We start from the raw sequence: 24,479 nt of genomic DNA on the forward strand, positions 1-24,479 counted from the left end.
CATTTTGGACTAATTCTGAGCATATCTGGGAGTTTCCACCCAGATTTCTAACATAGCTAAAGAAGGCCTTATGATTGTCTTTTGATTCCTTGGCGATTTTTCTCTCAAAGTTGGCCTTGGATGATTTTATGAGTGATCGTAGTTTTTTACTAGTATTGATCAGAGATGTCTTCCCTTTTAGGGATTTTGCTCCATCTTGTAGTAGTTTTCTCCTCTTGTTGTAAAGTTTGTTTATGGCTGGGGTCCACCAGATCGGGCGCTTGCCTTTGGTGGAAAGGGTCTTGATTTTATTTGGGATTGCTTGATCCATGCAATCCTGGAGGTGCTCGTAGAAAGCATTTGTATGGGATTCAACAGCGTGAGTTGTGGTTTCCAATGGCTCAGGGGCCTTGAAGGATACCACACCAGTCTTAAGAAGTGTGAAGTTGGCTTTTGAGAAGTTCTTCACTGTGGTCTTTTTTGTTGGGGGTGGGGGCGGGATGTGGATCTCCAGTGAGATTAGTTTATGGTCTGATCTCACCAATGAGGGATACACTTCCGGTGTGGAGCATTTTGTCCCCATGTTTGTGATTATCAGGTCTAGTATATTTTCACCATTCTTGTGGGAATGGTGACAAGTTGTTCCATAGCATTTGAGTTTATGAGGCTAAAAGTATAGACCCCTTTTCAGCCCCTGTACACTACATTTTGGAATTTCTTGCGGAACTCTTCCACGCTGGGTCCGCTTCCGCTACAATTAGAGTTCAGTTAGCTGCAATTTCAAATTTTCACATTGGCCTGAGTTTATTTCAATGAACAAGAAGCTGCAGGTTCGAAAGGGGGCAAAATTAGAGAAGCTAAAATCAAATTTAGATCCTACGGTGGTGGAGGATCTCTCACTGGGGGCCTGAGGAGAGTGGTTCCTTTGAGGAAGACTTTACACAGCTTATGAGATATGATATTGTTTTCCGATAGGCCAATGGGAAAATTTGAAATTGCAGCTCTAATTGTAGCGGAAGCGGACCCAGCGTGGAAGAGTTCCGCAAGAAATTCCAAAATGTAGTGTACAGGGGCTGAAAAGGGGTCTATACTTTTAGCCTCTGCCCCAGGAAGAAAACGTTTCCACTTACTAGCGCAAGTTTTTCTAGTCGTAGACTTGTGTGATAAGATGATTTCGCGCACAGAGGGGGAGATATCTGGAAGCCTGGCTAAAGTTGGAAGTGGAGCAACCAAGCCGTGAGCTGGAGAGAGCGTAGCGATTGGTGCAGCCCGCCCGACTGATGAATCAGGAGGTCTGGAACTAGGTCCAGAGTCCAAGGCTGCTTGAGAAGATGGCGATGCAGGAATGGGAACCATATTTGTCGAGGCCAGTAAGGAGCAATGAGGATCATTTTGCAACCCAATACGGTAGCTTTCTGAATTAGCTTCAGGATTAGGTGAAAAGGAGGGAATGCATAAAGAAGTCCCTGAGGCCAATCGTGGACTAGAGCGTCTCTGGGGGAATGACCGGGAAGTGGAAGGAGAGAGAAGAAATTGCTGCACTTGCTGTTGAAGGGAGTTGCAAAAAGGTTACAGCAAGGTTGGCCCCATTCGCGGAAGATTTGGTCCGCAACTACCTGGTTCAGAGATCACTCATGAGTCATGAGAATTGCTCTGCTCAGTCTGTCTGCTATGACGTTGGACCTCCCAGGGATGTGCGTTGCAATCAGAAACCGTTGGGAAGAGATCGCCCACTGTCAGAGTCTGAGTGCTTCTCGACCTGGTTTCGCCCTGCTTGTTGATGTACCACACTACAGACATATTGTCCGTTTGAATTGCAATGGTCCTGGTTGGAAGCAAGTCCTGAAGAGCCTGCAACGCTAAGAGCACAGCCCTCATCTCCAAGACATTTATGTGCAGATGGCACTCGTGAGGTTGCCAGGTGCCTTGGACTGTTCTGCCCTGATAATGCCCCCCCACCCGATCAGGGAGGGGTCCGTGGTCACTGAAGCAACTGGAGAGGGGAGAACAAATGGTCTGCTGCGGAGCACTGAAGTGGAGACCATCCACCACACAAGGTGCTTCTTGCATGCTTGTGTGATCAAAATCATGTAAGACATGGGAAGCTGCTGGAAGGACAATTGGGTGAAAAGAAGCCACTGGAGAATCCTCATGTGAAAACGAGCTGGAGGGACAAGTATGATCGCTGCTGCCATGAGACCCAGAGTTTGAAGGACAAACCTGGCTTGAATTCTTTTGCATGCTAATAAAATCTTCACATGCTGACGAATCACTAACACCCAGTCTGGTGGGAGGCTCGCTAACATGTCTTTGGTATTTAAATTTGCGCCTATAAAAGGTGATAGATTGACAGGGCGACAATGCAGACTTTTCGAAATTTATTGTGATACCTAGCCTGGAGCAAGTGTCGAAAGTGCAGTCTCTGGCTCGCAGAAGGTGATGTCTGGTGGTAGCAGTGAGGAGCCAGTCGTTGAGATATGGAAACACCTGGAATCCTTGCCGTCTCAGATGAGCTGTAACTACTGCCATACATTTGGTAAACACCCTGGGGGCTGTGGTGAGACCAAAGGGCAGAGCTCTGAACTGATAATGGTTGGCTCCCAGCCGGAAGCGAAGGAATCTTCTTTAGCGTCTGTCCATTTTGATGTGGTAGTACGCATCCTGAAGATCTATAGAGCACATCCAATTGTCCTGACCCAGGAAGGGCAAAATGGACTATAGCGTGACCATCCGGAACTTCGTTCTTTGTACAGACCTGTTCAGTCTGCTGAGATCCAGAATGGTTCTCCAGTCCCCTGTCTTTTTTGGTACCAAAAAGAACCTTGAGTAAATTCCGGATCCTTGTTGGTCTGCTGGGACTTGCTGGATGGCCCTTTTTCTTAGCAGTTTTGAAACTTCTTGAACTGCTTGGTCCCTTAGATTGGGTGGAACGTCTGGAAGGGACTTGTTTGACCTTAAGGGGGTGCGAACGAAGGGAATTCTGTAGCCTCCGGATATGACGGACTGTACCCATTTGTCTTGTGTTATGTCTTGCCAGGCTCTTGGGTACAGCGATAATCTTCCCCCGACTGCCTCCAGAGGTGGGCAGCCGGGCAACCCTTCAGGGATGCTGGAAGGGCTTCTCAGAGAAAGATTCTCTGCTGCCCTGATTTTGCAGACCCCCTCTGCCACGAAGGCGGTGTCTGTTATTGTTCCCTCCTCTGCCCCTGGATGGGAACTCACCACGTGTGTCCGGCAAGGCTCCCTGGGATTTCTGAAACCACATCTTTCCACTCTTCTGACCCTTAGGATATGGTCTGGAAGGAGTGGAAAAATGGACTCCTACGGCAGAAAGAGTCTTGCCTTCCGGCTCACACCTAGTAAGGGTATCCTTCACCTGTGATCCAAAGAGAGAGGAACCATCAAAAGGGGTGTTGGTGAAAGACGCTCTGAAAGGTTCCGCAAAGTTACATAGCCGCATCCAAGCGTGCCTCCTTAGGGCCACACCTGTGCCTGTGGCTCTACTCGCACCATCGGCTGCATATGAAATGAGCCTCATGGAGGAGTTTACCACTGAATTAAGAGTCACCAGTTGGGAGGCTGCCTTAGCCTGGGCCCCCTCAGCTGATGGATCTTGGAGGGCATCTCCAAGCTCTTTCAGGAGATCCCTCTGAAGACGGGTAAAGTGGCACAGGTAATTCAGGGACTACATGAAAAAGGTCGCTGAAGAGAACATCCGCTTCCCATATCTGTCCATCGTCCTGGACTCCTTGTTAGGGGGATGGACAGATGAAGAAGTTTCAGCCAACTCATTCTTTGTGGCCGCCGCTACCACCATGGCATCAACGGGGACACCTCTGGTCAAGAACTGTTTGTCCTGCGGTGCAGTAATGAATTTGGCAGGTCTTCTAGGGGTTGGTTCCACTGTGTCTGGAGCCGTCCATGCCTTCCGAGCCACCAGAGACATTAGTGGTTCGAAAGACGGAGACTCCCAGGAGGTGGAAGGTCGGAATCCAAATGCGTCCAGGAATACAGACTCATCCTCGGAAGGGCTTAGGGCAGTCCAGTTCCCCCTCTGCCTAAGCATCTCAAGGATGTCTGAGAAGGAGACATCTTCAGAGGGGGATCTTGGGGACCCTTCAGACTCCTCTAAGTCGGTATCCGATGCGACAGACTTGGGGGAATCAACATGCTTCCTCTTGCATTTCCTCTTGCGAGGTGGCTCCTCTGAATGATCAGGGGAGGCCTCAGAAGCGGAGGATACACCCAGGGGGGTGTCCTGGAGCGCTGGATCCTCACGCTTGGGGTCTGGAAGGGGGCAGAGGCTGACGCAGGCACCCTAGGGGGAGGAGCCGATGGGGTCGATCGTGGTACTGACTCGGGCGCAGTACACTCATCACCTCGAAGGCATCCGAAGAAACCAGAACCCCTCCCCGCACCGAGGGGGACGGCTCCGAGGCAGATGTGGAAGCCGAGCTCACCCGAGCTGAAGCCCCGAGGGGGAGAGCGGGGTCAGACAAGGGTCCGATGCCACTTGCCACCTCGGAGCCGACGAGGGAGTCTCGGCGCCCAGATCCCTCTAGGGAAAGTACCATGGAAGGGATCGGAGCCGACGACAGAACCAAAGGAGTGGGTATCGGAGCAGACGGTTCAATGACTCTAACCCCAACGAACTCCGGCTCCGAGCTCATAGGATGAGTTGGAGGAGGAATATCTTACAGCTGTGGACGGAGCCGACACCGGGACTGGGCAACATTTTGGCTAGGGCCTGCGATTTTAACAGTCTACTGACCACTCTTTCCAAGTCATGGTCCAAAAGTCTAGAGGACCGAGAAGAGTGGGATGAGCGATGAGTACGCTCCGATTGGAGCAGAGGTGACTTCGGAGCCAAACATATAGACTCCTGAGAAGGAGACCTGGATCTTTTTAGACTCTCAGACGGCTCCGAAGAATGTGTCGGAGCCGACTGGGAGGGAGGAACATCGGTTCCAGCCGGAGCCGAGATGGTTGGTATGGCTTCACCCAACGACTGCTCCGAACTGGGAGCCGAAGGTTTAGGTGGCCTAGAAGATTTCACTGGCTGAGCCTTCGCCGGTGAATCTTGGGGTTAAGCAAACCCCTCAGGATCAATTTATTTTTGCGCTCCTGCAGGACTCTTGGACTAAAAGCATGGCAAATCGAGCAAGAGTTCTGCAGGTGCATGGCGCCCAGACAATAAACACAAGAAGTGTGACCATCTGTCAGAGACATCTTCTGACAGCATGAGTCACTCTTCTTGAATCCAGACGGTTTAGGATCCTTGGACATCCTGGAGGAAAACCAAGGACAAGAAACAAACACAGAAGGTTAAGTACTAGCCATTAAAAGGAAAACCAAGGACAAGAAACACACACAGAAGGTTAAGTACTAGCCATTAAAAATTGCAGACTACAGTTACCACAACCAAAACTACAAGCAGTACTACAAACACTACAGATAACCATCACTAAACACGAACAGTGATACTAAGGAAATTATTATATATTTATTTATTTATTTTTTAAAAAGGAAGACAGAAAGAAAGGGTTATCCTCTAACTAAAATGGAGAAACCTTTCTGAGGTAAGGAAAGGGAGAGAAGGGGGGAGGGGAAACTCTCTAACTTAAACGAGTTTTTTGGAGAGAAGTGATCGGGATCTAGAGAAAACTAACTACAATACAACAGTCTAATCCAATGACTAATTCTACACTAAAAACTAGCAGTTCTGACAAGAAAAATACAATAATAATAAGTTTTATACGACCTGAGTCAGTAGAACAACCTCGCAGCAGAAGCGGCAAATGAGATTTGGGTATCTAGCGCCAGGCATCATGGGATATAGGGGGGCCTCGAGCCAGTAAGCAGCTCTCGAGTTTTTGAAGATGGCCTAGTCAGAGCCGAGGATCAGCTCCGAACCCAACCAGCAAGAATGAAGGCGAGCTAGACAACTTAACATCAAGCATTACAAATCCAGCGTAAGTCTACAACTTTTTCCGATGCATCCTGAAGTGTTTTAACTTACAAGTCATCATGAGAAGCCACACAATAGTACCTCTTCTATAGATTAGATTGCTGATTCAAGGAGCACATTTTAAGCAATTTTTTAAATGGCGGTTGACTAGTATATTTAATGTGCTTTTATTTTGTTAGAATGTCAATCCTTCCTTTGGCAAGCACTGCATATTGATCTTGGGTGTGGCAGCAAAAGTTATTCATCACTAAGCAAAGATTTGGCTTTGTTAGTTATCAGGATCCACTTCTAAGACACCATATACAAGTTTTTGGGACTACAGTCAATCATGTTTAGTACAGAGACTGCACTTAATCCAAACTTGATGGAGAATAGCACATTTAAAGCACTAAAGAAATACGATTTTCTGTGTCAAGACTTTGGTAAGACTGCAAGACGTTCTGTCCCACTGCTGTATTAACAACATTCATATTTCGGTCATTTCTTACCTGTGCCTCGGACGTCTTTTTGCCTTTGGTGGATTCAAATGTGGTAATTTTATCTTCACTCATCTTGTCTGTATCAGCTATAACATAGTATCGAGGAGTATAGGAACTGGACAAACTACCCAATAATCTCAGGAGTTCAGTAGTGTGCCCACCTGAAAGAAAGTTATACTGTTCAAACTAAACAGATTTGTAAAGAAAAATAAACTTAAAAGAATTTCATTTATTTTCATAGGTATGTCTATTAGAAATGCGTTTTAATTATTGCAATATTAAATCCATCAATCACAGCACATTTTACTGTGCTTTATAAGACAAATAAGAAAACTGATCCAAGATGATTAAATTACAGCAACACAGGCAATCCACAACCAGCAAAAGCAATACAGATGGAATTGATATGAGAATCATCATGGACCTCATCAACAAAGACACAGATGACCTTCAAACTCTTGACCAGATGCAATTTTGCTTTAAGGGTAGATCATGCTTATTAAACCTGGTGGACTTCTTCGAGAATGTTACCAAAGCCATGGATGAAGGCAAAACAGTACATACAGCCTATCTTGACTTAGCCAAGGCTTTTGACACAATCCTCCACTCAGGCATCATTGAGAAACTCACCCATCTGGGAATTAACCCTTATGTCACTAGATGGGTAGCCAACTGGCTCACCGACAGAACGCATACAGTCAAAGATGAGGATTCTGTCTTTACTTGCAGACCAGTCACTAGTGGTGTACCACAATGATCTGCACTGGGCCCCCTACTGTTTGGAATCTATTTCTCAGAAGTCCAGGCCAAAAACAGAAGGCCTGTGGTTTACCAAGTTCACCGACGACTGCAAACAGTGCAATCATTGAGTCCACCAACAATGCTGACATACTACAAAAAGGGCTTACACAGACAAATGTTTGGTGCCAAAGCCTTGGATTTAAAATAAACAGAAAAATGCATTATCGTCCCTTTCAGCAAAGGGAAAGTCCCTGCAAATTACAATATTAACAGTACCCCCCTTACCTCAAACCCTATGGTGAGAGATTTGGGAACACAGGTTGATAGCAACCTTAACTTCAATCATCATGTATCCACAGTGGTAAGGAAGGCCTTCTATGTTGCACATCTCATAAGTAAGGTTATTGCATCCAGAGATAAGGATGTTGTAACTCCCCTGTACTCATCGCTCATCAGACCACTAATAGAGTACAACGTTCCCTTCTGTATGTACCTCACCAGACACCTGCAGCAACTGGATATACCTCAGAGGTTTCTCACCAAGAAAATTCAGGGCCTTCAACACATGACCTACCTGGACAGAATGAAGGCCCTGTCACTGTACTCTGTAGCTTATGGGCTGCTGACCGACATCTTGTGCCTGGCCTACAGAGCAGTCTTGGACCCTTCTCTGATGGAAATGCTGCACATCCACAAGTCAAATGGGACAAAATTCACTCGCTCTAGAGATTTTAAACTAGCCTGTGACATTAACAGGACATTCTGAAGAGACAGGTATGTCTTCCAGCAATTGCCACTCCTCTGGAACAAATTCCCAATTCACGTAAAACAGAGTTCCTCAATGACCCTATTTAAGCGCAACTTAGACAACTGGATGGGGGACCGTAAATTTACCCCCGGGGTGTCACATACTGGATAAGAGCAGTCGGTGCTGAACATAGACTCACGCTGCAAGTATATACCATACAACTTGGTCAATAAGGGAGCAAGGATATAATATGTCTAGGAATCCTCCTATGAACCTATAAAAATCCAGTAGTGCTTTATAATGCTAAAATATTAAACTTTGATGAGACCATCTCCTACAACTCAAGCTTTTCTATTGTGCAGATTTCTGACATAACTGGGTATGCTTTTTCATAACAGCTAAAAGACCGTCCAAAGTACTAACAACAGAACAGCAAATGTGCACTGTGGGGATAAAAGACAATGACCTCATTATTATACTCTTAAGTATTCATAACACTACTACCAATACTCCACTGTATCTTCTGGCATACTTACGTTAATACAAGTGACATTTTGTAAAGTCGCGTAATTCTAAGTTGACATTTCTTGAAAACCATCACCAAAATTATCTGTGAGAGTTGTGATACTCCTCCATACTCGTTCATTCATTCTCCAGTGCATACATTATCCTATTCAGGATCTGCAAAAGCTGCAGCCAATCTCAGTAAGTAGTGGGTACAAAGCAGAAACAAGTCCTTGTGGGGATACCCATCCACTGCAGGACAAGCACATTCACAGAATCCCACACTACACACAACTATGGTCAGCTCAAAGAACTGCTACTTCGCCTAATGGCAGGTGTTTGCCATGTGTAAAGATATCAAGCACCTAACAAAACCTCAAGTGGGCACAGGAAGGAAGTACAAATGCCACACAAAAAGCACCTTCAAGACCTGTGAGGCAGCAAAGCTAACCACTGCCCCACTATGCTATCCTCTCCCATTACCAAATATATGAAAATGAAGACAGTTGTATACTGAAGATTATTTTTTAAACTTATTTCAATCTTGACAAACAACTCTTTCTAATAAAAATCATGCCTAGGATTCATGTGTAATACTGCTTTGCACAGCAGAGGACTGCACTCAGCACTTATTTATTTGATTGTTTTATTTGATTGTTTTGCTTAACAGACTTTCAGCAAATACCCATTTTCTGCAATGATTTCAGGAGATAATATTCAGAATAAAGTATAAATGCATTAAATAATGCACACTATACCTGTAACAATGTGCTGCGTCATAGTATGATATAACAGTAGTACAGAAACAGGTAGATAGGTAGATACAGGTTACAGACTTACTGTAAACATGCCCAGGGATAATCATGCCCATTATAAAAATCAGTCTGATTGCTTATAATATAAATCTGGAAAAACAGACTAGTAACAGAAGCTGGAAATAAGAAGAGAACCAAGAAAATTGTAACTTTTCACTAATCAAAGATAGTATTGTAACAACACTTAAAATGTATAAATTCTAGCATGGTGTAGTAGGTAAAGATAGAACTACTGAAAGATCAGAAGGTAGCCATGGAGAAAGTTTGACAATGTCGACAGTCATTGAAATATTGGAGCATAAGGAAATAGTTTAAAATGTAGGAAGCAAAAGGTCCCAGAGAAGCTTAGGATAAGATTATAATGTAATATGGCAAATGCATGGGTACAAGGGAAAAGATTCATGGAGTCTGTGTGTGTGTGTGTGTGTGTGTGTGTGTGTGTGTGTGTGTGTGTGGGGGGGATATACAGGAGAAAAACTCATCAGAATGAGGCAATGACTGTGACGTATTCTAGTTTACATAATAAGACCCAACTGATATTCCAGAGCATAAAGTGAAATCAATACACCCAATATAAATCCTGCATTTCTCACAATAAACGCTGCATTTCTCACACAAAGCAATTCAGTAACTACAATAATCTGTATTTCAGAGTAAGATGTAGATGATGCAGGACTACACACACCTATATTTTGCCTGGTCACTCACGATTTGCCCTTGTGAATAAATCATATCAGGTATGGGTAAAGTCTGTATTATCCACACACTAAAGTAATATATTACTTCAATACAAAGAAAAAAAAAACAAGATTAATTTATTCCAAACAGACAATATTATGGATTGCACAACTAAAAATTTAAACTGGGATACAGTCAATTTTATTTATTTCTTTTTGTTAACAATGTAGGTGGGCTGGTCCAATTACCCATTTCAGCCAAGCCCCCAGCACTGAGGCAAACAAATACATACAGTGCAGATCCAAGCGATACACACACACACACACACACACACACACACACATATATATATATATATATATATATATATATATATATATATATATTATACATCATTAAATATCAAACAATACAAAGAATGAATATAAAAACAGCGATCTATTGAAGTTAAATCTAAACAGAATGAATGACAAAAAACATTTTTTGCAGGGGGACAAGCCTTATGCACCTCAAACAACCCTTCTAATTATGTATACCTAGGCCAAGATTGCACAACAATGGGGAAAGGGCAAGTTCCTAAACCTTGCTGTACCACATTTTCACATAAAAACAAGGCAAAAAGAGTTGTTGTTACACATACATATACAGTTCAAAACAAATAACACTAATAATAATAATAATAATAATAATAATAATAATAATAATAATAATACAACAGCGCTCCCAACAGCAAAGAGCATGAAATCAGCTTTAACAACATGAAACAAACAATCTACAAGTCAGAGGCTCCTTCCAAACAAAAAAACGGTTTCATCAAAAGGCATCATCAGTGTCACTTCTGTATGAATTGTCCAAAGAGCCAATACCTACCCTCGACTCTGTATCATTTTGAAGGTAGCTTTGACTGAACCACAAATGGTACAAAAAAATGACTGAAAGTACATCCGACTGAAAAGCCATTTTGTTGAAAATTGTAAGTATACAATTGATGTTTCTAGTGGTATTGTTGATGATGGGAGATGTGAGAGGTATAACTTAGATTCTGTCTGGACTGGTAATGCCCATTGTCATGTTCTATCCCACATTTGTAAACATTTGTGTTTGTGCACCACGAATGATTCATTGTGTGGGTGTTATTTTTTTCTTTTCTTTTTTTCCACTGAAGTGCAACTGTGGAGTTGGAAGACATAGTTAAGGGGGACTTACCTCCACGTAAAAAAATCTTTTTGTGGTACATATGTACACGTTTTTAATGAAATAGCTTTTTCATTCAAATGTACTTTCAGTCATTTGTACCATTTTTCTTTTGGCCAAGGCTACCTTTAATGAAATGAACCATACCCTCATTTAATTCAAATTAATTAATTCTTAGTATCAATCTTACCAATAACAATAAAAGTGACTACAGCACTGGAATATTTTAATTAATATCTAACCAAAGGAGTTCTATCCCTTTCACAATTAATGTCACTAACATGCAATGAAATAATTTGTTTAAAGGGTCTAGAACTATGTCCAACACAAAAAGTGCTGCAGGAAAACAAGATCATGTTTATCATCCAACTAGTATCACAAGTAATAAGATGTCTAATTGTTAACATTCTGCTAGCAGTCACAGAACAAAAATGATTGGTGCTACAAAACCTAATACAATGGGAACATCTACCACAGGAGTAAGATCCCTTAGGAACCATACCAAAAATAAATTATCTTCTGGTGCGTAGAGGTTGCTTATGCCAGTTCAAAGTTTATTGTATATTATACCATGATCCCCCCAAAACGTGCACGCTGATTGGCCAGCGTGCCCGTTGTAAATCGAGTTATACTAATGGAAAAAGGTCCGGTCGCCCGGACTTTTTTCCATTAGTATAACTCGTTTTTTTTAAACACTGTCTCGCTATGTTAAATGGGTTTAACATAGCGAGACAGCTTTAAAATAAGCAACGGAGATCTCCGTTGCTTATTTTAAACTGTCTCGCTATGTTAAACCCATTTAACATAGCAATGTTAAAAACGGAGAAAGCAAGATCTCCGTTGCTTTTAGTCTCGCTATGTTAATTGAGTTTAACATGCGAGACAGTTTAAAATAAGCAGCGGAGATGTCCGTTGCTTATTTTAAAACTGTCTCGCTATGTTAAACTCATTTAACATAGCGAGACATAAAAGCAACGGAGATCTTGCTTTCTCCGTTGCTTTTGCCAACTCTGATGTACTGCGCAGGCGCAGTACATCAGAACTACGCGGATGCCAGACATCTGCGGAAGGGCAGTAAACAGGCATTATACTATGCCATTATTTAAGAAAAGTAATAGTTTCTTTTCTTAAATAATGTCATGGTATAATAGCAATAACCCACTTCTGGGTGTGGGTAATGCTAAATTTACCCACGGTTGGCTTTGTTTGGTCCCTCGGGCTTTGCCCTCGGGGCCAAAACACCCCAACAGTGGGTAAATTTAGCATTACCCAGGCGTGGGTTATTGCTATACTGTTACACTTCCAAAATGTGAACTGAAACCTATCAGATAAATACTGATGATACAAATAATTTCTTAGAATGTACCAAAAGTTCTGGAAAACAGAAAAGTTCTGAAAAACACTATAAATGGTAACATTTCTGCATATACTGCAGCAAAACATTTCTAGACAGATGTTCAACTTCACATTTTGCCTGGTCTAAAATAACATATTTATGTATTAGTTTATTAACATTTGTTTGCTGGGAAATTCTGGCTGGGCTTTTTTTTTTTTTTTTTTTTTTTTTTTAATTCCTTTTCAGCAGAGACCCGGGGGAAAGGGTGTTCTATATTACAATTATTTACAGTTACATATGAGATAAATTCAATAACAAGATTCAGTGTTAAAGAAGGAAATAAAATAGGGCAATATATAACAGAATGATGACAGCTTAAGATATCAATAAAAGCCTAAATAGCATGCATGGAGATACAATTTTGTTAAACTTTGGATTATATTAAAATGCTAAACATATGATGGTGAAAGGCAAATTATAGAACTGATACCATGAGAAGATACTGTTTGTGAGAATGTTATAATGAGAAAGGTAAGATATTTAAGAGAGAAAGGTGGTATAACATAGGGAATGGGTAAAAAAAGGCAGAAGTATTTATAGAAGCAATAAGGGAATAAAGGAAATTACTTACTGACTGTAGTTCTACTAAGAAGAAAGAGGAAAAAGTGGCTGAGAGAACTAGAGTTAGAGAGGTACAAGGTATCAATAAAGTAGGAAAGAGTAGCATGGAGATAGAGGAACAGAGGAGGTAGTTTGGTGTAAGGGATTAGTCAGGAGACATACAGGGGCATAGCCACAGTTTTCTACTGCGCTGTATTAGCTGGAGTTTGAAAGTGGTCCTTTTGTTTACTTGGCAAAGTGATCGGTAGTAAATTCCGTAACTTAGATACATATGTGGAATGTAAACAGTCTCCTGGACTGTTTGATTTGCTGGAGGAGCAGCTTATCCTCCGATTGTAATGACCTGGCTGGTGAATAAGGGTACATTCTTCTCTCCTAGAATCTCTGATGTAGAATAGCCACCTCCCATCTATAACTATCCTCTGTACAACACATTCATTGAATGCAAATATACTGTGCTTTGGGTACGTTGTTGAATGCATGTAATGAATTATTACTAAAAGGCTTCCTAAATAACTTAGTACTAACCAAGCCATCAATCAACTTTGTTATATATATACATCCAAAAAATTGAAAATATCTTGACTAAATGTGGTAGTAAACATGATATTCCATCTAACTGCATTTAGATATGTCACGTTTTAAACTCCAGACCATTGCCAGACCACACGACTGAAAATTTGTTGGGGAATCTTCTCCACATGCAAAGATTTTTATCATATACTATAATAAAATGATGTATATACCAATAGATGTTCTAGGTAACCCATAAAGAGATTGTGGCATAACTGGAGGCAAAATTATCCCCATAGCAGTTTCTTTTAACTAGATACAAGATACATTGTTGCAATAAAAAGCATTCATGTTCAAGACCACCTCAAGTACATTTAAACTAAACTGTTTATGGGCTCAGTATACAAGTTAAAAAACAGCTTCAATACCTCCTTTATGGAGTATATTGGTATACAAGATATTGGTATAAAGGTCTACAGGTCCAAATATACAATATACCTGGACTCAGCTATCCTCAATTTAGGGCAAACATTCTGTAGTGACTCTGGTGGGATGGAACCTCTTCCCACAGTGGCTTTAATTTATGTTTTAAAATTGGGACAAGGGTTCCATAACATATTATATGCCAAAAAGTATTAGGCGACCAAGTGGGTTAAAGTACAGTTTTGTACCTACCATAAATGTAGATGTTCGAAGATCCACATTGCTGCAGTCCTAACACTTGGGTAGTCCGCTGTCCCAGTCGGCCCGAATACCAAAGTATATGGCTGACGTCGGTCAAGGCGCATTAGTCTGACGTCAGGACGTCAGGGTACAAATGCGCATGACCGACGTCATATCCTCAGTCTTTTCTTGCCCCCGATGTCAGAAGACCCTAAAAAGATAAGGCCAAAACCAAAAAACACCAAACACTCCTGTACCAAATATATGTACAGTATATACAAATTTACAAAAGTACAACCCCACCCACACAACCACCCCTAAACACAGAGGGGAAGGAGGGAGGGTAAATTGGACTGCAGCAATGTGGATCTTGAACATCTACATTTATGGTAGGTACAAAACTGTACTATGTTCTTCATCCCACATTGCTGCAGTCCTAACACTTGGGTAGAATCCCAAAGCAGAGGTAAGGGAGGCTGGCAAATCATAAAGAAGCAGGAGCTGTCAACATGCCCTGCAAAATAGCCGTGGCAAAACCAGCCCTAGATTTAGAGTAGAGAGGAAGGTGGTAATGCTTAGAGAAAGTATGCACTGAACTCCAAGTAGCTGCCTCCAAAATATCCTTAGTTGCTACCCCCCTTAGAAATGCTGTTGAAGTGGCAGTAGCCCTAGTGGAATGAGGCCTAATCCCAGCTGGAATCTCCTTGCCATGATGGGAATAACAAAATGCAATGCAAAACCCAATCCACTTAGAAATAGTTTGTTTAGACACTGGCTTGCCCTGAGAACTCAAAGCAAAAGAAACAAACAACTGCTGAGACTGCCTAAAATCCTTAGTCCTGCTTAAATAATAGCGCAACTGCCTGTGTACATCTAAGGTGTGCAAAATCTTTTCCCCCTTATTTTGGGGATCTGCATAAAAAGTAGGCAAATGAATAGTTTGGTTTAAAGCCACACTAGAAACCACCTTAGGCATAAAGGAAGGATTAGTACGTAATGATACCCTATCCTTATGGAAAATCAAAAAGGCTCAACCGCCATAAGGGCCTGCAATTCAGAAACCCTTCTTGCAGAAGTAATGGCCAACAAAAAAGCAGTCTTCCATGACAAGTATTTCAATTCAGCAGTAGCCGCAGGCTCAATAGGTTGTAGAGTAAGTTTCTCCAACACAAAATTGAGATCCCAAGCAGGAGTAGGAGCTCTTACGTGGGGGTCTTATATTCTTTGCCCCTCTAAGAAATTGCTTGAACAAAGGATGAGAAAACAATGGTGGGTCACAATCATAGTGAGCTGAAATTGCTGCAGCATGAATCTTAATGGAAGAGAAAGACAAACCTTTGTCCAATAACTCAGTAAGATATTGAAGAGCCACACTCAAATTAGGCTCAGAAACCTCCAAATCCTTTGCTGCACTCCAAAATAAAAATCTCTTCCATTTTTCTGCGTACACTTTCCTTGTACTAGGTCTTCTGGCTTCCATAATCACATTCAAAACTTGTTGAGGAAGTTGAGACCTGCTGTGGTTCAAAACAGAATATGCCAGGCTGTTAGATGAAGAGAGTGAAGCTTGACATTGAGTAGATGACCGTCCCCCTGAGACAATAGGTGTGGAATCAAAGGTAAAGGCCATGGAGGCTTCCTTACCAGTCTCCTCAGTAATGGGTACCAGTGTTGCCGAGACCAATCTGGAGCTATTAAAATCATCCTTGGCTTGTCTTGTCTGACCTTTAGAAGTACCTTTGGGAGGAGAGGCAGAGGTGGAAAGGCATACACATGAAGATTTTTCCAACTGAAAGAAAGAGCATCCACTCTCCAAGCTGTGTGATGAAACCTTTTCGTGCAAAACTGTGGCAGCTGGTGGTTTAGAGGAGAAGCGAACAGATCTATGTCTGGAGTTCCCCATGACACTGTCAATTTCCGAAATACATGAAGATCCAGTTTCCACTCGTGGGGATCCATGATTTGCCTGCTTAACACATCTGCTAAGGAGTTCTGTGCTCCCGGCAGAAACCTTGCCTGAAGAGTTAGTTGCAAGCTGAGCGCAGTCTCCCACAAAATCATTGCTTGCCTGCATAGAGGATAAGAATGTGTTCCCCCTTGTTTGTTGATGTACCACATGACAGTTGTGTTGTCTGTTAGAATCAACACCTGCCCTGAAAGAAGTAACTCCTTGAAAGCCATTAATGCAAACTGGACTGCTAACATCTCCTTCATGTTGATATGTAGATGCTGTAGTCTGGCAGGCCACTTGTCTTGTATCCACTTTCCATTCAGATGAGCTCCCAAGCTATGTCTGAGGCATCTGTCGTTAGAATCTGACTCGCCTCTGGCGGGTCACAGAGAGTCCCTTGTTTAGGTGACATTCCTGAGCCCACCACAAAAATTCCTTTTGAATGCAAGGTATTATTTGAATGACAGTGTCCAAATCCTGGCAGTGCTGTGTCCATACATTTTGAGATACCACTGCAGCTTCCTCATATGCAGTTTGGCATTGGGAAGCACCAGAATACAAGATGCCATGAACCCTAAGGCTTGAAGGACTGTCCTTGCAGTCAGCCGGACTGAAGAGATAGTTGATGGAAGTAAAGGGAAAGATTCTTTTGTTTGTCCGGGGTTAAAAAGGCCATCTGGGTTGCTGTATTCAGTCTCACACCCAGAAAGCACATGTCTTGAGAGGGTACTAGACTGGACTTTATTTCGTTCACAGAATACCCCAGGCATCTTAGCACTGCTATCACATATTCCAAATGCTGTAAAAGGTCTTCCTTTTCTTGAGCCAGAATCAGGCAGTCGTCCAAGTAAGGATAGATTTGTACTCCTTTTAGCCTGAAGTAAGCTATCACTGGAGCCAGAACTTTTGTGAATACTCTGGGCGCAGTAGATAAGCCAAAGGGCAATGCAGAGAACTGATAATGGAAATTTCCAGCTCGAAAACGCAGATACTTCCTGCAACTTAGTCTGATAGGCACATGAAGGTAAGCCTCCTTGAGATCTAAAGTTACCATCCAGTGATCTTTGCCCAGCAGAGGTAAAAGCTGTTGTAACGTCAACATTTTGAACTTGGGAATGTCCAGATAAGTGTTGAGGATAGATAAATCCAAAATTGGTCTCCACGTGTTCCCCTTTTTTGGTACTAGGAACAGGCGAGAATAAAATCCTAGGCCCCTTTCTGGCACAGGAACCGGCTGAATAGCCCCTATTTGGAGTAACAGAGAAATTTGCTTGTGAGCCTCTTTTCTTTGTAGAGGAGGAATGTCTGGCATGCCTTTGAAAGGAGGCAAGGTATGGAAATAAAACCTGTAACCGTGGTGAATGATATCCAATACCCATCTGTCTTGGGTAATTAAACTCCAATTTTCTTTGAAAAGTGCCAGCCTTCCTCCCAAAGGTGCTGCCAGACGAGAAAGCTCTGGCAGCTGAAAAGGCAGGTCATTGGGTCTGTTTACGAAAGGGCTGACCCCTGCCCTCACCAGAAGACTGAGCATGTGAACTCCCTGTTCTAGGCCGAAAAGAACCTTGAGCTCTACCCCTACCACGTCTAGACCTACCCCTAGACTGGGAATCATAAGAAGGATATGTCCATCCCTTAGTAGGCCAATTTCTACTAAACTTCGGAGGCTGAACCTGCAAAAAATCCTTAACAGTCTGCATAGACTTAGCCTTGTCCTCCATTTTCTTTAATACTGCTTCCACAGGCGAACCAAACAACACATCAGACTGTAACGGAGCATCAAAAATCCTTGTCTTAACATGCTCAGCTAAATTCTGATCCCTCAGCCAGGCGTGCCTGCGAAGAACAGAACCAGTGGCAGGCACCCTCGAAGAGGCCTGTACAGCATCAAAACCACATTGCAAGGAATGCTTACCCACCTGTTCAGACACATGAACTAAATCCTGCAACTCTTTACACTCAATACCTTCCGTCAGAGCATCCACCTTAGACTTCAATTGTGAAAGGAGATAATTTTGGTATTTTAACATGTGGAACTGGCAATTCAAAGCCCTCATGGCTAAAGTGGAAGAAGTATACACCTTTTTTCCCCATCTATCCAAAGCCCTTGCCTCTATCAGGAGGGACAGGATTTTTAACAACAGAAGCCTTAACACCTTTAGGCCCCTGAGAAACAGTTTCTGGGTCTGCCCTAGGACTCTTAAAAAGATACTTATGAGCTTCAGGCACCCTATAATACCTATCCGGTTTAACTGGGGCAGGAGGCAAAGAATCAGGGTTCATGGAAGCCTCTGCAAAAACATCCTCCACCACATCCAAAACAGGAGGTATAGCTAAAGGCCTATGCTGGGGTAAAAACAAAAATTCCCTAAGCCTCTTCCTGGAATCAGAGAAATCTTGACCTTCCCATTTAAAATGCTCCCTCATGGAATGAAGAGTCTCTGAAAAAGAAAAATCCTCAGGAGGAGAAGCCGAAGGAGTAGAATCATCTACATCAGAATCAGAATAAGGAGGATACTCCTGTAAGTCTTCAGCCGAAGACTCAGAAGCCTCCGAACACTGCTCAAAACTCTCTAGCTCAGGTTCCACCCTAGGCCTTTTATCAGGAGGGGGCATAGAACCTCTAATCATAGTAATCAAATCTTCTGCCATTTTAAGCATATGTTTCTTAGGCAAAGATCCTGAAGAACTAGGAGAGACACCCACTGAAGTTAAACCTGGTCTGCCTCTCAAAGAAGCCTTGGAAACAGAAGGGGAGGGCCTAACCACCTTAGGAAGGGAGGGGAGAACAGCCACCTGAGAAGCCCCTTCAGTCTGGCCTACCTCCTGAGAGGACACATCCTGTAACAGTAAAGTCTCTCCCTGAGACCCCAAAGAAACTTCTGGCAGAACCTCCGGCTCCACCGAGCCTTCTAAAGAACCGACGTCCGGGACAGACGGTTCTTCCAACCTAGGCTTTGCTGCTTTGTCCTTGCGCTTTTTAGACGAAGCGGGCGTCGGAGCATCCGACGGCATTTTATAATTACAACGCTTCCCAAAAACTAACCTGGCACAGTCTAATCTTCTCTTTATAGTGCGTTTGTTAAATCTAGCACAAGAGCGACATCCAACAACGTCGTGCTCAGGCCCTAAGCAAGGTATACACAAGGTATGGTAATCCCTATGAGGTATCCGTTTCCCACAAGAAATACAGTTATTCACTTTTTCTGACATTCGGTTAAATACTGAGGCAAGAAAAAAACAAAATATTCCCCAACAGGGTACTTAGCCAACTTTGATTCGGTCTGAAACTCCGACTTCAGAACGCCAACCTGCACTCGCAATACTGCTTCTGCATCGGACCATGCGGCAAAAAAGACTGAGGATATGACGTCGGTCATGCGCATTTGTACCCTGACGTCAGACTAATGCGCCTTGACCGACGTCAGCCATATACTTTGGTATTCGGGCCGACTGGGACAGCGGACTACCCAAGTGTTAGGACTGCAGCAATGTGGGATGAAGAACATCCATAGTTATATGCATCTTGGGAAGGGTATAAAAATTCTGAATTCTAGGATTGTCAACACTCAGGTGACTATTCAAACTATCAATAACAATTCCCTTATTGATCAAGTCTTTCTAAAGAGTTGATTTATTTGTTTAAAGCCCATCATAGGGTCTAAATATATCTGCACATATGTAGTAACATTATTAAGTTGTCTCATCACCTCAGTCTCATAGTTTTCTATTGCTAACAGCCCAAGAACCTCTCTATTATCAGCCTCATAAATAATGATTCTATCTTTACTAGCTAAACTGCTTAGGGCTTTTCAATTATGATTAAATTGCCTAACGATAGAATCACTATGTTTACAAATGTGACATAATTCTCCATTTTTATACCGAAGGTCCATGAGGACCCACTGGACCCACCTGTAAGACCTATAGTTGATGCTAAGGCCTGCAAAACATTCCCCCTGGCTAAGCTTATTGATTATAAACTCAAAAGGATCATTCAAGGGCTTGAATACTTAGTCAATGACTCTTGGAAATTTTTTATAATGAAAACTTATACAGTGAATGTCTTTTATTTTTGACAATAGATGTCAAAGACTTATTTTCAGTAATATCACATCAACAGGGGCTAGAGTGGTTGTTTTGAGTTTCTTACTGAAAACAGTGACTTCAGTGGGAAAGAAATTACACTTATAGTGAACTTTAAGGACATGGTTCCGACAAATAATTATATTTATTTTCATGGCATGATTTTTAGACAGATAGAAAGAAGGAGTAGCTATATGTTCATCTTGTGCCCCCATTTTTGCCAATATTGTTATGGAAATGTGGGAAAAGAAATATATTCTAGATTCTAAGTTTACTAACTGTTGGTTATTTTACAGGAGATACATGAATATCATCGGTATTTTTTGGATGGTCCATCATGATAAGTGTGACGTCCCTCCTCTGGACCATACATCAAGGAACCCCAATCCTCACCACTGACACCAGTGGGGAAAGTTCACAGAGAAAAAAAAACACAGTATTTACATATGCAGCTCTCTCCACCAAGTACAGCACATAGGGAATGCACATTCCAGTCCTGGGGCTGGGCTTTCTCTCCAAGCCTCAAATAAGACTCCCCACTGCCAAAGCTATAGAGTTGAGTCCTTAGCCAGGTGTTGCAAGCCAAGTCCCCGACCACCCAGTGTGTGAAATCAATGCTCTCAGTGTCCCTGTTCAAAGTAGCTGACACACACACACACACACACACACACACACACACACACACACACACACACACACACACACACACACACACACACCCCAGGAAAGGCTGGCACAGCTTACCTGCTTCGTCATCTCCACCCAGACTATAATATAGATAAACTGCCACCAGAACACTCAAAGCTAGCTACTCTGAGCCTCTTACCAGGGTACCAAACTGCTCTCAGTAAAATGAATACTTATACAGATGGTAATGTTTGATCAAGCAGCAAGACGTAAAGGAACATGGAGCCACAGTGCCACTAAATAAGTGCAATTACTCTCAAATGTTAAATATTTTCTAAAACATCAGCCACAATGAAAGGTATAGAAATATTTAATAATAAATAAAAAAAACAGAAATAGAAAACATAAAAATGCCGAATATCTGTTTAGAATAAACACCAGAATTTCAATTCACAAGAAATATAAAAGACTCAGACAGATATAGAAAACTACTTTCAGCTAATCCCACTACATTTTCTAACCAACTGAAGAACTGTTGTTCCCTAGTTACTTACTAAAGCAAGGCAAGATGAAGTGGAAGAGTGTCTTTGTTGTCAGGTCCAAGACAGAGTGCATCTATTAATCTCCCACTAGTATTCAAATAGAATTTCAGTGCTGGCTACAGAATGACATCACATCTGGTCACCTGACTCTGTTTCCCACTCTACCCCCTCACTAGCAACTGAGCCATGACACACACATAGAACTTTGCTAAGGCTTGATACAGCATCTGGAAGCTATAAAACAATTCCAGCACTTCCACCCTTCATGCAGAAAGGCTTTTGACAGACACTTTCTCTGGCTGCATTCAGACCTGTGACATAAAATATTTATGGCCTAAACAGAGTTACTTCATTTCAGGTTATTTTTCTTAAGGTTAGCTGAGCTTAACCCCTTCCCTTCTAGTATCCTCTGTTAAAAATATACATTTAAATCAGTTACAACAGTAACATACATGTATATTTCTTTACACAAGCATCTCGATATTCAAATGATATTTTGTTAGAAACCTGCCTTTAATAATCAAGTGTACTACATAGAAAACCTTCCTTACTACAGTAGACACATGGTGGTCGAAGTTAAGGTCATGGTCAACTTGTGAACCCAAGTCCCATACCACTTCATGGGTACTTAGGGTATTGTTGTTGATTTGATAGTGTGAAGGGCCACTGTTTGTGCCAAAGGGAATGATGATGCATTTCTATGCATTCAGTTTGAGAACGTGACTAAGACACCAGTCACTGGTCTGTGTAAGACCCTCCTGGAGTACACTAGCATAGGGATTCAATAATTGCATCTTGTTTGCAGTCATCTGCAAACTTGGTCAGCCACAACCCCTTAGTTTTGAACTGAAGGTCAGAGAAGTGTATATCAAATAGTAGGGGGCCCGGCACTGACCCCTGTGGCATTCTGCTGGTAACAGGTCTGCTGGTTGATGTGCAGTCGCCCACTTTGATAATGTGTGTCTGGTTTGTGAGTCAGTTAGCAACCCATCTTACAACAGAGGGGTTTACATTCAATTTGCTAAATTAATCGGTAATGCCCGAGTGTGGGATTGTGTCAAAAGCCTTTACCAAATCGAGGTATGCTGTGTGCACACAGCTGCCCTCATCAGAGGCTCTGGTCAAGTTTTTGAAAAAATACACAAGATATAACAGGCAGAACCTGCCCTTGATGAAGGCATATTGGGTAGGATCTAGGGTTTGGAGATCGCCTATGTCTATTTATGACGTCCATAATGATATGTTCCATGGCCTTACAGATGAGGCTGGTCAAGCATATGGGGCTGTAATTCCCTGGGTCTGTTGCTAGGCCACATTTGTAGAGGGGGATAACTGTTGCTATTCTCCATTCCGCAGGAATAAAGCCTGTAGTTAGACTATCACTGAAAAGGTTACTTAATGGAGATGCTAGTTCATGTTTTAGCCTGTTTAGAAGACAGCCTGGGATGCCGTCTGGTCCCATAGAGGCTGTGTTTTTTACCTTGGACAAGGCTTTGATGACCTGTTCTTCAGATATGTACAGTGGGGGGGGGGGGGGGCAAGGTTTGCAATAGATTTGGAGGGAATAGGGGAGGGGTGAAACTTTTGCCAAACCAATCCGCTAGTAGGTTTGCTATATCTGTGGTGTCAGAATGTGTGATACCGTTGGTCAGTAGTTCTGCATATGCTTGGGTCCTACCTTTTAGGCTGTAAAAGACCTGATGGTTATCCTTGGCTGGGCTAGCTAAGTATTTCTCAAAGAGGTTCTTAGAGGATTTGACAAGTTGTCTTATTTGCCTGTTGAAGCAGAGTAGGGTGCTTTTCCATTGTTGGGGTCTCACCTTTGTTTTCATGGACAGCAACATTTTGCATTTATTGTGAAGTATGTTGATGCTGGATATCCACCAAGGTGGCTGTTTTTTTACTTGGGGCTCTGGCTTTGATTCTTTCTGGTACAGCCGAGTCTATACACATACACAAGTGATTGTACACAACTTCAGTGTAAGCTTCGGTAAAGTTACCACTTCCAGCTGTTGGTGGGGCACAGAATGTATTTATACCTTCTCCTAGGAGGATATAGTTTGCTTTGGTGAAGTTTTTTAGTCTGATTTCACCCTCTGAGTTCTGGTGTTAGTGTCAGTTTGAAGGTGACTGATCTGTGGTCAGATTTAACTAACACGGGTCCAACAGTTGTGGTAGTGCATCAGCTTGACATGTTAATGAGGATGAGATCTAGCATGTTTGTGCCCCTTGTCAGGGTATAAGCAATTTGTTCCAAGGCATTTGAGTTAACAAAGTCAAGGAACTTTTGTGCTAGCGGGTTAGGGCAAGCATCGGTTTCCCAGTTCATGGCAGGATAACTGTAATCCCTCATAACCAGAATGTTTATTACTATTTGGATTCTCTCCAGTTTGGTCAAACAGGCTTCATGAGCGTCATGACCCATGGAGGGGAATCTATAACTGGCTATGACTTGAATGGGGGTCTTACCCACTGTAAACTGCTTGTTGCCCAGTCTAACCAGATGGGAGGTAAATTTATAGAAACACTGCCTCCTTTGGTTCTTACATGTTCATTTTGTGGTCTGAAGGTGTGGAAAGCATTGTAGCCTTGCAAGGTCAGGGTACTCTCTGGGGCCTTGAACCAGGTTTTTGTGACTGCATAGACATCTACTTCTTCCAGTGATAAAAGTGCTTCCAGGGTGTGCAGTTTTTGATTTACACCTAGTGCTTAGCAGCATGACCCTTATTTTATTATGATTGGCAAATTTCATGTCAGTAAGTTTGTTTTTGTGACTTTGCCTAAAAAAGGCATTATGGGGAGCCAAAAGCCTTTGCCAGCAGCCAAAAGTCTAGAGGTGTCAGCTGCAAACCTTCTCTGGCAAAACAGCAAGGTTTGTCGACTATGGCTTCCCAGGCAGACAGGAACTGGATCCCCTTTGAAGGGCACCAAAAACTAAGCCAATTATTGAAATGAAGAAGTTATGTACTCACCATAACGTTCCATCTGAGTAGCTCTCCTTCATTTGTCTTCAACCTGTGGGATATCGGATCCG

The 24,479-nt window shown here is 42.5% G+C and overlaps 1 protein-coding gene across 2 annotated transcripts in view; it reads right to left on the minus strand.

Annotated features, from left to right (window-relative positions):
• The window catches only part of ALG14 (ALG14 UDP-N-acetylglucosaminyltransferase subunit), a 1,195,903-nt gene that overhangs the window by 1,029,769 nt on the left and 141,655 nt on the right, over positions 1–24,479 (minus strand). For both annotated transcript variants that reach the window (XM_044085698.1, XM_044085699.1), the window contains exon 2: positions 6,436–6,587. In XM_044085698.1, coding sequence (XP_043941633.1) covers positions 6,436–6,587 — 152 coding nt within the window. The remainder of the gene's footprint in view (positions 1–6,435; positions 6,588–24,479) is intronic.

This window comes from Protopterus annectens, chromosome 10.part0 (genome assembly GCF_019279795.1).
Source record: "Protopterus annectens isolate FY-2018-M chromosome 10.part0, PAN1.0, whole genome shotgun sequence".
Lineage (NCBI taxonomy): Eukaryota > Metazoa > Chordata > Ceratodontiformes > Protopteridae > Protopterus > Protopterus annectens.